The following is a 14,601-nucleotide window of genomic DNA, read 5'->3' as shown; positions in this document are numbered from 1 at the left end:
CTGTCCTTGCCTCGACAAGTACTAAGTGGCGTTCCTCAAGGATCAGTACTTGGCCCTTTACTTTTTATTCTTTACATGACCGATCTGAAGAACTCACTACAGATTTCACATTCGATCTTTGCCGACGACATAAAATTTTTTGGAAATCCACTCTCCCAATCTCAAGCAATACAGGGTGGTTTAGATGATATTTTTGATTGGACCAAGCAGTGGCTTCTGTCACTAAATGTTAATAAGTGCACAATATTGCACATAGGAAAGAAAAATCCGCACATTACTTATCGCCTAGGTCATCAGCAGTTAATTCCAGTATTCACGCAAAAAGACTTGGGTGTTACCATCAGTTGTGATTTGAAGTGGGAATGTCACATTATGAATATAGTGAAAAAGGCTAATTCCATGCTCTATTTAGTGAGAAAATCATTCAAATGCCTGTCACCAAGAACACTCTTAAAGATATATAAATGTTACATTAGACCACTATTAGAGTATGCCTACAGCATTTGGGATCCTTATTTCATAAAGGATATTAGTTTGCTTGAAAGGGTTCAAAGAAAAGCCACGAAAATGATCAGGTCATTCAGGAAGAAATCTTATAATGAGCGTCTGAAAGCACTTGACCTTACTGATTTAGGAAGTAGGAGATTACGAGGAAATCTCATTGAAACCTATAAAATCCTCACTGGCCACTATAATGTTCCAGGAATTGAGAAGCTCTTCATTTTAAGTGAAAATACGCATTTGAGGGGTAGTTCTTTAAAACTTAAGACCACTCAACACAACACTAATTCCCTAAAGAACTTTCTCCCAAACCGTGTAGTGGCCGACTGGAATAGGCTTCCGGAAAGTGTGATCAGTGCACCATCTGTGAACACCTTTAAAAATAGACTGGACAAGTTTCTCCAAATCCCTTAATACACGCGCATCAGCTTATTAAAAGCTGCCAGTGTGTTAATTAAATAATAATAATAATAATAATAATAGATAATCATTTACTTTATAGTTAGCCTTTTTACACAGCTTTTCATTAATACATTTCTTAAATTTATTAAAAGGCAGAGATAAAAGAGCCTCTGGGATTTTTTTAAAGAAGAGTATCCCTTTTCCCAAAAAAGAATTATTACTAACTTTAGATAGTCTAGTACGGGGAAATTGCAGCTTGCGTTTGTTCCGAGTATTAACATTGTGCGTATGTTCTATTCTAGTAAACTTATGACTATTTTTGTATACATACATAATATTTTTATAAATATATTGCGAGGGAAAGGTAAGTATATTAATTTCCTTGAATTTATCTCTAAGAGATTCCCTACATTTTAAATTATAGATTGCACAAATAGCCCTCTTCTGCAGGATGAAAATAGTTTTGACATCAGCAGCATGACCCCATAATAATAAGCCATAAGTCATTAGGCTATGAAAGTAACTAAAATAAACAAGTCTAGCTGTATCGACATCAGTTAGTGATATCTTATCGTAGTTTACTAGTAGTAACTAGAGATTTTATGACAAAAGCAAGGCCAAGTTCAAGAGCCAACTTTTAATAAAAATAGTCGTAGCAATAAATAAAAATGCCCTTTCATCTCAATTATACCACCGTCTTAAAACTCGTATAGCCCAAAAGATCTAGTTCGTACAAATTAAATATTGAAATTGGACTGTAATAAAACATTTTATTACACAGGAGAAAATAAAAATGTGGCCCAAATATGAGTAACAAGACAGCATTGTTACATTTGGCTTTGAGATTAGTTTGGGAGAACCAGAGTACCTAAATCTTTATATATATAATTCTTCTGTGAGTGTGTATGTCACTGAACTTCTCTCAAACGACTGGACCGATTTTGATGAAATTTTTTGTGTGTGTTCAAGGGGATCTGGGAATGGTTTAGATTCACAAATCAGCCCGGCAGGTGGCGCTGCAGTCGGTACTTTCATACTTTAATATCCTAATAGCTTGAAATATCATGCAGGACAACGACTGTGGGGTCCACTAGTATAGTTATACAGTTTTCTGGCTTCACCACAGCTAGCAGTAAAAGATGATAATGCCATACCATTCAAGCATCAAGCATCGCTCAGTCTAAGTCATAATGTTACAATATATCTACGTAAGTTTTTATATGAACATTCTTGGTATTGCATAACCAATGAACGCACTTCCATTTTAAGGTTTGACGTAGTTAGTGAGTTCCCGTTGTGTACGTATTTTGTCAAATTGTTAAGCTGCTGACGTCTTTTCGCGACCCAAACAGAGTTGTGTTATAAGTTTGACGTTTGTAAGGCATCGTAACTCCTAAAGGAATTGATCAATCGGTTATTTCGTTTTGTTAGGAGCTTGATTGGCTTCTTAATTTAATTTAAGAACTGTTCAGGCGATTCAAGGCAATTAGGTTTTTGGTAGCTGACAGAAATCGCGTAATGGTAACTGATTAATTAATAATAATGCTACTGGTTTAATTTCAAACATGTTGACCAAACATTTGGATTATATGCTGCCATCACAGAGTTTCAAATTAAAGTGCGTTTTTATTAAAATTTGAACAATTTTTTTATATTTAAGGACTACGCAACGAAACTAGACGGATCATCGGACGGTGTTGTAAAGTCGAGTTTAGTAATTCGACAGAGCCAGTCCAAACACTACGGAATGTACAATTGTAGTGTGACCAACGAATACGGCAATGCTTATGCCGCTATAACACTGAAACCACTCAGTGAGTATTGACTTGATGTACAAATGAAAGATGCGCATGCGACCGAAAGTTTTATCTTTTGTGTATGAAACAAGGTTTGTTAAAGATGCCGAATATTTAGTAATAAGTTGGAAAAGTAAAGACAAATTTTGTAGTGTCTTTATTTTCATAATATATATAAACATAAATTTACGTGGCAAAATTATATTTTTTATTTATTAAAAAGTAACTAGTACTAACTTACTAAGTACATATATTGAACACATTTAATACCGACTTAATCCTTATAAAGAGAAATATTAAGTCTTTTTTTTCAGAAACATTACCACTATACATAATAACATCATCTTCTTCTCTGCCTTCATGCTCGTAGTACTTTGCAACAGAAGACACCTGAAGAATTTTATTAGTATGACTGTGATATTGGGCAGAACATTGGAAATAACGGAAAGTTACCTGGGCCGCGTGTTGGGCCTTGCCACAACTATCTCAGTAAGTTTGGTTGGTAGAGGGAAAAATCATGCTCTGCTGTTACCGCATCCCGCCTAAGGCGATTGTTGTTGGCGCCTTGGGGTTTTAGTGGGTATGCACAATCGCGAGTCCCACATAACCCTCCCGCACTAAGCAGTCGCACCGCGGTAGGGTATACGCAATGCATTTCCCTAAGTAAAAAAAAAAGGGAAAAATCATGGGTTCGTAACGTTAAGAAGAATTTCTGCATCTGGCGCAGGACAAGACACGCGTCACGAGACTGGCGGCCAACCTCAAGTATTGCCGAGGCACCAAAAGAAGAAGAATATGTGCAAAGATGATGAATTGTATAGCGATAATAAATATATAATATGATATAGCAATATTATCCTGGCTGTGCACTAATTCATTATTTATTTTTAGACTGCATCTATTCATACGGATATCCGTAAACTGCGCTAAATTTAATTTATTTTTCCAGTAACTTAGTAGTTTTTTTTATTTTTATTATATACTATTATTTTATTATATACTAACCTAACCTAACCGAATAATGATATATTTTTTGGACAGCTCCGGCGCTACGGGAAATGCAGCTCCTCCACCCTTGCGTACCAAAGCCTGTTCTTTGTTACAGCGGGTGGCGGCTGGTCTTCCTCCGCGTCTCCGATTTTTTATATACACTCTAGGGGTAAGGCAGACAAGACCACGTGGATAGTGGGGTGCTCTGATTCGGTTTTGGGTACTTTTTGGATATTAAAGTAAACACTTTATTCTTGTAAGAATTAAATAATACAGAAAGTTGCAAACAATGATATACAAGTACTAAATTATATATTTTTATTCGTCCAGTAACCTATCTAAACTATCTTCACTGCGCTATTCATACGGATATCCGTATGAATAGTTACTTCGTTCTCGTAAAAATTTACTCCTGACAATGGGGAAAGAAATTGACATCTCCGTAGACACTTAATATTGACAGCAAAAAAAAGGAAACAGATGCTGAACTGGGTCTGCTCAATACCATACTGCCATACCTATACGGTAAGAACGACCAAAATCGCTGTATATGGTTCATATTTTTAAATACAAATCTATCTGGCCTGATATTAGAGAGACAATATTTGTATGTTTGTTACGAATTATCGTAAAAACCACTGGACCACCACTTTCTTGCACTATTTCACCATTGTTGCCACATAATGCTTATTGTATAGGTTATATTTATTTCCAAAATATTACAAAATTGTTGTCTAGCCGTGCGAAGCCGACAGACTTGCTTGTAATATTTTAATTTGGTTTATACCATTCTAATTTTATTACTTTACTGTGACTGCATTTCTTTTAATGGCTTTTATTTGTGCCAACTGGGCACAAGGTACTTCGCCAGTGTCGTGTAGATGGAGAAGGCACGAAGGAGATTGATCGGTGAAAATAATAATTAAAAAAAGTTGAAATTCGATTGTTAGTTTTAAGACAGCATAGACAACACAAATATGAATAATAACAGTATTAAATACCTAATATTTCCTATTTACGAATAATTTATATACATTACACTTAAATTTTATTGCTTTCTATATATTTACATAAAAATCTACAATATGGACTAAACACAAACATTAACAGACATTTAACACTTAAAGGACGGGGGACTTTAGGGGGAAGAACGTCATAGAGAGGATAGGTTAATAACTGCATTTAATATATTATAATTATATACGGTATATATAAAATGACACTGTCTTGTCATTATTAGGTGAACTTCAAGAATACCTATTGAAAAATAAGTAATCACACGTTGTGTTATCTTTTTCATTGGCTGTGGTTTCCTGTCTAATCGCTGAAAATTGAAAATTAATTTATTATATTTTTAAATGCTGTATATTTGTTGAAAATTATTTTTATATATTACAACGGAATATGAAGTATCGAAATTGATCTATATGAGAATTTGCTTTTTTAGGGAAATAACGAAAAGGTTTATCGACATGACACTTGACAGGTGTTTCTTGGGATTTAGTCTTGCTATTCAAAGGGGAACGCTGCCAGTATCTTGCTTAAAGGGACTCCTTTTAATAATATATTTTAGTTATTATATTTCAAGGTAACTAACCTTAATTGTTTTATTTTGTTATTAATTAATTAATTAGTATATTATTTAAATATTCATATTTATGTTGTGTCGAACTTTAACAAATAAATATACTCTCAATTTGCAGTTTAAATAGTTATTTATTTATTATATTTCTCTTAACATTTTAATGTATAAATAATCGTTGCAATACGCGTTTATAAAAGAATAATGATGTTCATAGGTTAGCCAATTATTTAGAGTTAAGTTTAAGTTAGAAAAACTATTTTATAAATAGTAAATGGATTATGGATATTTAGTTAATTAAAACTTGCCTATTTACTAATTATTTTACTAGACTTTTCTCCTTATGAATAATATTTTATTAGTCTAGTTACACTATTTGACCTTAAATTCTGTGCGTTTGTCAAATGAGATGAAAAGATGAGTGTTTTAGTTGAAACTTTCCTAAACCTTTAATAATTCGTAGAAATTATAGTAGCACCATTTGCAATTTCGATAATTTTAAATGCAGTTTTGATCGTACTATATTTGAAAATATATCAACTACCGCAAACTTTGATAACGTATCAATGCAATATATATATATATATATATATATATGTTGAAATTTCCAAATAATTAGTAAATTTCACTTTATGTGTAAAATAAGTAATAAAAAGTCGCACAGCGGTTTCTAATTAATTTGTCGGTAAGTACTCACACAAGTTAAAATCAAATTAAATATAAATTCAAGTAGTTTAAAGTCGTTCAAGATAAAAATAAAAGGTTATTATAATTTGTGTACCAATTAATGATATTATTTACCCATCGACGAGGTTTTATATCAAATCTTCGTTGAAAATAACATAACTTATTCTACTTAGGGGCCTCATAGCGTAGCGGTCTTATTAAGTGGCAGATAGGTGAGGGGTACCGGGTTCGATTTCCGGTTCGAGGGCAAGTTTTAATTTAATTTAAATTTATTCTCGGCCTTTGGGAGAGTTGTGCGGTACCGGGCGAGTGCTTAAACCGTACATGGAGGGCACAGTCGCATTTCTAATGGCAAGCACGAATTATAAAAAAATCTTATACTTGACGCTGGCAAATGCACAAACCGTGCCAGAGCCATAAAAAAAACTTATTAATTAGAATGATAATTTAATAAACACCTTTAAAGTAAGTAAGTATAAATATAGACTTCCTCATATTAATTTAAATTTAAACTAATTAAACATTAAACATACAAGAGCCGTTCTCCCAATGCCTTTTGGAGGAGATACTATTAGGACGTAGAGTTCGAGTACACAGGAGCTAATTAAAGATTTGAGTTGGCGCCTGGTAATACTGCCATTAAGGGTACACAAGGACCATATTTTAAAATTTATTTTAGTGTTCTATATATTTAATTTTTATTACGAATTTCTTCAGCTAGCTTAAGAATTTATTATAGTTATTTTATAACTGATAACTTTAATGAAATATACATTTTACAGAACACCTTACTAAATTTGAACAAGCACCCAAAGAAATAAAAGGCCGGCGCCCTAACGCCTGGTTCCTAGTTGGAGAAGATATTTTTAAGGAATTGTTTGAAACTGGGCGCAGCATTAATTGGCAATATACTAAAAAAAAAAAATTTACGTAATATCCAATATCTGCTCACAAATTGAAAGAAACGCTGCTTGGATAGAAAGTTTCATATTTCTTTATCCAAATTATCGAATTTATTTTGACCTCGTCGGATCATTTGATGATATTTGCCAAGTTAGATCTGGTATTGACGTTCTTTTCAAAGCATTCAAAGGAATAAATACTAATTTTGATGAAGCATTGCAAGACTTAAACAAAGCGGAAGTAGTTGACGAGTTTGAAAGGTGTCTAAAACTGTGGATAGAGACAGGACATCGACCTGACTTTATTTCAAAAAGCTCAAATTTATCATCAGAACACTGGTGGTGGTTTTAAAAATCTAATTCATATTTTGATAAAGATATTATTTGCTGAAGATGGACGTTACTGACTATAATTGGGTTTCCAAAGCTACCGATAATATTGATAAGTATCTACACAGAGGAGGAGATGGTAAAGGAAATGAACCACAACTTCTTGGAGGTACAGACCTTGCTAATACAATAGGTATAGCGTTGGGATTACCTCTTAGTGATCCAACTACTTGGTCGGAGTATGAATTACAACAGGCAGAAAGTGCGAATCTCTGCTTTTTCAAAGGAACTGCTCGTGAAGCCATAGACATTATTATAGAAACAATTAAAGATCGTTGCAATGGTGATGATTTCAATTATATCACTGTGATTCCCATTGAGCTAAATTTTAACAATAAACTCTATGAAATACCGGTATTTAAAGTACAACGTTATCGAAACTCAACTATTTACTATGTTGACAATATAGGAAGATATTACAGCAGCTTCTATGATTGGGACCACAATAATAAACTACCACCTTGTAAAATAATATACCCCAAAGGACTCGAGTTAGTCTCTAATGGGAATCGTACTGCTGTTACGCCACCATATAATACACCCGTTGCTAGAGTAGAGAATCAAGTTACAGAAGGCGTTGATATTGCTGCTGGAGTAATAGGAATCGGCTCAGCTGTAGGACTAATTATCTTATCAGGTCCGTTTGCACCATTTTTAGCAGTAGCAGGTGGGGCAAGTGCTATATGGGGCACTACCAGAGCAGTTTCTGAATTAGTTGATAGAGGTGATCATGGACAAACGATTGATCCCTTTAAGGATGAAACAGCTCGAATGTTATGGTTAGGTGTCGCCGCTAATGTAACTGGTTTTGGGGCTATGGGTGTCAGTATGAGAGTTTCAGCGGTCGCAGCTCGTGGAATAGAACTAGCAAACGCGCAAAAAGTTTTCACAAATGTAGTTAATGGCGTTAGCTTAAGCCTTAACTCTGTTGCGATTATTAACAACACAGTTTACTTAATTCAGCATATTAAAGAAATGAGTGCAGGTGAAATTTTACTAAATCTAGCGCTTTTAGCATTCTGGACCAAGGGAACCTTTACATTTAAAAGAGCAAGTGTTATTATGGCAGAGGCTCATAATGAAGCGTTTGCTCGTATATCCCAAGAACTACCTCCGAGCGCACGAGATGAATTTACAGAAGTTAGAAGTAGAGTGCAGAATGACGAAAATCTACTTCATTTATTTCATACTGCTCACAGGTCAAATATTTCTACAAGTGAATTCTCTCATCTAATGATAGATGGTATGCATTACTTTGAGCACGTAGCAAGACTTAACCCCGAACAAAAAGAAGCTTTTTTAAGTTTGCGTAATTACCTTCATGACGATTTGCGACTTCTTTCTGGCTTACAGCAGTTTTCTCAAGCAGCTCATTTAAATAGGGAAATTACACTTGAGTTAGTTTTGACACTGTGGCAAAGGTATACAATTTCACCTTCTTGGGGCGATATAAAATTAATCAACGGCAGTATTATAATAGGTAACGCTCCACCTTTCAAAATTACAGAAACGCTTGAATTGTCGTCGCCCCTATTTAGATTTGTCGGTGAACATTTAAGTAAAGTAGATACAAGCTCCATGGATCAGTGGTCTATTCGAGAGTTAATATCATTTCAGGATCATGGGTTGTTTACTGTATGTCCAGTAACTGCAATCAGTAAAACAGGCCATTCAACAATTGCATTAAATGGTCAAATACAAATTAGTTTAAGAAAGCTACAGTCAATACCTACCGACTCACTTGAATCAATGTTCAAAATGATTGGCGAGCTAAAACCAGAGGATACCGTCACTAGCTCAAAATTACCTTCCGACGTTGTAAAATTATGTGTCCGTCAATACAGATTGCGTTTTGAGGTACATAGAAAAGAAAGTTTAGAATGGGCCCGCGGATCAGTTACTCAAGAAAATTTAATAAATATACTCAAAGAAAATCTTTTACCACACGAAAAAGACAGATTGTACACTTTTAAAACTGAAGTAAATATGATGAAAGCTGAAGTGTATACGAATGACATGATGAAGTTTGTATCTGAGATGAACCCTAAAAATGTAAGTGAAATGGTGGCGTACAGTGAATTTGCAATGACATATGTCGATGAAACATCCGCAAACATTGAAGCAAGCCTTCGAAATGGCACCACAAAATTACCGCACAATGCGAAGAAGACTGTCTGGTTGCGTATGTATTCACATTTATTTATACTCCTATTACGTCAATATGAACTAAATAACTAACTAGGATATCTTTTGTAGTGATATAAAAATAAACAAAATTCGGTAGATATATTTTAATGTGTGTCTACAAAACTACTTTTATTTTCAGGTCAACAAGCAAAAGAGAAAACATTTCACAACACGACAGAGCTGAAGCAAAAGTTGAATGATTTCATGAAAATAGTAGATGAAAATGACATGGTTGGAGTGCAAGTGGTACCAAAAGGACTACCTGATGAGAAACTAGTTGAAGAAATTCGTTCATTAAAGATAAAATTTGGTGGAAGAGCTTCCGCTGCCTATCATATCTATAAACATAGTACCGAGCCACTTACTGCTTATATAGACCAAGCTAATAACACTATTAAATCGCCTTCAAGTAGTTATACGGTATCGATTGGCCAAGAAGGTGATTCAAGAATTATATCATTTACAGATGCCAATGGCAGTGGCATAGTACTTGAGAAAGATGGACGTGTTTTACTCGCAAGCTTCAGAGCTAGTCATAGAAAATGAGCCATAGTGCATCGAACCTTGTATGCACAATTAATTTAAGGAAATAGTTAATGTGAAGTATTTATAGTGGCACTAAGTTTCTTGCCGATTCTTCTTAGTAGCTCCTTTTCCGAATCGGTGGTAGATTTATACAACTTTAGAATTTATATCTTGTCTTACCTTAGCTTTAAGAAAATGTATTAACTTAAACTAGAATAACGTAAAAATAATGTTAACGAATATATAAACAACAAATCATGTGTCAATATATTTAGTATCTACTACCAAGTTTCTTAAATGTTATTATTGTTCATGAATTTCATTAGTCTTTTCCTAGTTCTGTTCGAGTTATTGCTTTTAATTTATATTTAATAAATGTTTAATCACATCTTTAGTCTTTTCTTTTTCAAGTAAATTATGTAAGGGACTCGGACTATCTGACATAATATTATTTGCTATCAACTGAACTGAGCGTCTTATTTCATTTATGAGTACTGTTTTAAATCCTTTGACCTTTACCTGAAACTTATATATTTTTGCATTATTTTTGTATTTAAGTTTATACGTTTACAATAGGCTTGATGTGCTGTACTCTTATGATATCTAATATATAAAATTTCTCGTTTCTCCTTAATGAGATTTTACTTAGCCTACCTTTTTCTGTATATAAACCTCAGAGTTCAAGTCATAAGATTTTAATTAACAAATAAAAATAATGGTTGGTGATAGAGGGGTGAAAATGTAGAGTTGTATGTATTTTTTAATGTTGTATCATACAAAAAAAAAAAAAAAAAAAAAATTTCTAAAAATTAAAAAAAAAAATTGGGTTGGACTACCCTTAACATTTAGGGGGATGAAAAATAGATGTTGTCCGATTCTCAGACATGCCCAATATGCACACAAAATTTCATGAGAATCGGTCTAGCCGTTTCAGAGGAGTATGGGAACGAACATTGTTACACGAGAATTTTATATATTAGATAGATAAACATAAAGAGCGGTTAAGCTATCACCCGAATGAACTTGCTCGCCAACTCACCATTTGACAGTATGTGAGTCGACTAAAACGTCACCATATTCTGGAGCTAGAAGACCGGCAGTAGCACGAGACAGAAGATGAGTAGATGCTTCCAATGGGAAGTCACTCCACATGACAGCATGTCAGCACCACAGAAAAAATTCGCTCATAGCCTTAGGGCTGATTGCAAATAACCGCAAAAAAAAAAGAAAACAGATAGAACAAAGTAAACAAAAAGTGCAAAATATACCATTTTGCAGTCAGCAAAGAGTGAATTTTGGCATGAAGCTGACATAAAGCACAGGGCTGCCGCAGATTACTCTACTATCCCCGATTTTTCTTTGTATACAGGTTTTTAGCAGCTGCATTTTAACTAATAATTTATTTTCGTTATTTAGTATCTCCTACATTATTTTAAAACATGTCTTTACTCAGACATCATGGAACATTACGATCTAGCCTAATTTAGGAATAATAAGTAATATAAGTCTAACCTAATTTACTAAAAAGGATATTAAACATAAGAAAGTGTCCAATAACACTTCTTACATATCTATTAAAGGGAACATACTCTGTTCTTGTGTTCTATTTTTTAACGACTGATTAACACTTAAGACTAACGTGCACTCACACTAGTTCACTAATTCGATTGGTTTTGTCCTTTTCAATCTTCTCAGGGCCTAGCCCTTGGTGAAGTGTGGTGTATCTCCTAAATGAAAATATATCTGAAGAAAAATCTTTATTTTCATAGCCCAACTATATTATACGAAAATAATTGTACTGCATTTGACAATGTTGTATCTTCATACTTGTGCACATATATCATATATGTGCAATAAAAAATCAAATTTCTTTGGTACATATTATGTATACATTGATTGTATAATATTGTGTATACAATTTTTTTTTATGATTGGACAATTCACACCAATTGACCTAGTCCCATGCTAAGCTGGTGAAGCTTGTGTTATGGGTACTAGGCAATAATATGTATGTATATCCGATACATACATATTATAAATAGATAGACATATAAATACATATTTAAACACCCAAGACCTAAGCACAACACCAAATGCTCGTCACACCGATGTTTGTCTCAGCTGGGGATTGAACCCGGGACCCATGGATTCGCAGTCAGGGGTACTTACCACTAGACCAATGAGCCGTTTTATTATATCACAAAAATGGTTATAATAGTATTCCACTTGTCATTATGTCGTTATATTTATCCGTCTGTTTGTCCAACATTAAGTTTATGGTATTTTTTATTGGCCAGACGCTTGCGACGAGTTCTTTGACAGCTTCATAAAATAATATGACATTATGGTCTATAAAACCCCATAGTGTTTCAACAAAAAAGATTCAGGTTTAATAACAAATAGATATTCTTTATAAACTTTTTTTTGATAAGGATTAATCTGACTACAATATGAAAAAAGTGATGACACATTTCTGCTGAATTTTCTTTATTTTCAACAAAAATTAAAAAAAAAAATTAAAAAAAAATTAAAAAAACTTAAGGAGGAGGTAACGTTACGTTACGTTATGTTACGTTCACGTAATTTTATTTTCTTTAGGCAACTATTTTTTGAGATCAATACATGCCTACTTCACGATGTATTTACCGCTTGGGCATCTTTTGAACGTATCATACAAAAGCCCGGGGTTTCAACTCACGGCCTTAGGACTACCTCGCATCATCAAACGCTAAATTCTAGCGCTGAGTAATCGTTGAGAACTGCCCACTACTAGTATTCAAATGACTGCATCACATTAAATATGAGTGCCACCCCTCGATTGGTAAATTATTCGTCTGAATTTAATATATTTTTGGAACGAAGTTCCTTATCGCGCGTTGTGAAAGGGGGCTAGACGGAAAAACTTCTTACGAAAAGTTGTCACGACACTTTTTTGCTATTTGCTATTGTAATACACCGGTTCTCGTCCGATCACCGAAGTTAAGCAACGTCGGGCGAGGTCAGTACTTGGATGGGTGACCGCTTGAGAACACCTCGTGATGTTGGCTTTTTTTGTAGGGATAAGAAATGAAAATTATTTTTGGAATCATTTAACTAAATTAGTCTTGTTGGAACGAAGTTATCGAGCGATGCGAAGGGGGGCTAGACGGAATAAATTAAGACCAAAAGTTGTAACGACACTTTTTGCTATAGTTGTTAGATTTTACATTTTCGAATTAGCTATCGCCAACGTCCATACCACGTTGAATACACCGGTTCTCGTCCGATCACCGAAGTTAAGCAACGTCGGTCGAGGTCAGTACTTGGATGGGTGACCGCCTGGGAACACCTCGTGATGTTGGCTTTTTTTTTTCGTCGTAAGATTGGTGTCGAGAAAATCTATCATACTGTTATGATACCATATATTTACCATATATGATACCATTAATACATATAAATTAATCGAAAGAAATTTCGTTCCATCCGGGTGTCCCTTGACACCTCTAAAGTTTTTTAATAGAACAGGGGTAAAAGGGCAGAAGGCTCATCGGAGGAAATACTTCAGTGGGCAGCTGGTTCCACATAGTGGTGGTGCGCGCTGGTAAAGTACACAACTTTCCGTTGTTTAACTACTGAGTAGTATGAGGCAATGGCACTCCCTAACTAAACAATGACCCTACTAATTTGTCACTGTGTCGCTAATTGGAACTGTGTTATCTAAGAGGGAGACAGTACATATTTAATATCACACAGTATTTTAAATATCTCAAACATCACACATTTTACAAGGAGGACAATCAGATGATTATGAAAATTTGTTATTAAAAGGTATTGTGTGAAAATTACATGAGAACTTAGGAAGGCACACAATCTGACAATCGAGTAGCCCGCAGCACACAAGTCACGAGGGGACTCTTTGTATTGATAGTCGCATAGGTCTGCCAAGCAACCGCGAATATACACTGTAAATACATAATTGTAGTAATAAAGAAAATTAATAATAATAGCAAAAGAGCTTTTAGCATATGAGCATAAATAACTATAAAGTTAACGATTATCTAGTTGATAAAAGGGCCTGGGACTAGTGCTAGACAGGCTACTTCTAATTAATTTGCGATATTTGTTTTAAAATAAGTGTTGTTTGACATAGTCATTTTGTATGTTGATTTGCTATTGTAAAAGAGAACCGAGAGTTTTTTACGCCGGCTTTTTCTCTCGGCCTACACGCTCTGTCTTCTTTGCCGATGAGTAGGGATGTCTACCGATACAAATTTAATGACGTGGAATAAGTGATACCTATATATTATATTCCATAATAAACATTTTTTTTTATTAATTAAGATAGATAGTATCAAAAACTACGATGAATTGTCTTCATCAGTAGATAGTATGAGGAAGGCTTAAATATGTATTTCTGTATGTTTTTGTGTTGAAATACAACAATTGTTGCTGAAAATAGTTTTGCCAAAATCGAGACACGAAATCACGTGGACTACGGAATATGAGACGAGAAAGACTAGTGGCGCTACAACCTTTTTATGTCTGGGGCTCATATTTCTGTATATGTTACATGATCATTTGTCAATCTAATGAGCTAGTAGGTGATCAGCCTCCTGTGCTTGACAAACGCCGTCGACTTTTTGGATCTAAGATAAGCAGG

At 34.3% G+C, this 14,601-nt stretch overlaps 1 protein-coding gene and 1 non-coding gene across 2 annotated transcripts; both read left to right on the top strand.

Moving 5' to 3' along the window:
• The first annotated feature begins 6,740 nt into the window (after positions 1-6,740).
• Positions 6,741-10,350, top strand: LOC125052667. Its single transcript, XM_047653636.1, has 2 exons — positions 6,741-9,432; positions 9,577-10,350. The coding sequence occupies exons 1-2, from the start codon at positions 7,254-7,256 to the stop codon at positions 9,981-9,983; spliced, it is 2,586 nt and encodes an 861-aa protein (XP_047509592.1). The 5' UTR covers positions 6,741-7,253; the 3' UTR covers positions 9,984-10,350.
• Positions 10,351-13,186: 2,836 nt separating this feature from the next.
• Positions 13,187-13,305, top strand: LOC125052790. Its single transcript, XR_007117489.1, has one exon. It is a non-coding gene; the product is annotated as a 5S ribosomal RNA (ribosomal RNA).
• The last annotated feature ends 1,296 nt before the right edge of the window (positions 13,306-14,601 follow it).

This window comes from Pieris napi, chromosome 9, assembly GCF_905475465.1.
Source record: "Pieris napi chromosome 9, ilPieNapi1.2, whole genome shotgun sequence".
NCBI classification, from domain to species: Eukaryota; Metazoa; Arthropoda; class Insecta; order Lepidoptera; family Pieridae; genus Pieris; species Pieris napi.
Note: the sequence above shows the minus strand (reverse complement) of the source record. Positions and strands in the feature narration are given on the sequence as shown.

Bases quoted from the DNA above. Each gene is read 5' to 3' on its own strand.
- LOC125052667 (XM_047653636.1), top strand. From the start codon at position 7,254: ATGGACGTTACTGACTATAATTGGGTTTCCAAAGCTACCGATAATATT. The intron at 9,433-9,576 runs GTATGTATTCAC...TTTTATTTTCAG, and splicing joins GAAGAAGACTGTCTGGTTGC to GTCAACAAGCAAAAGAGAAA.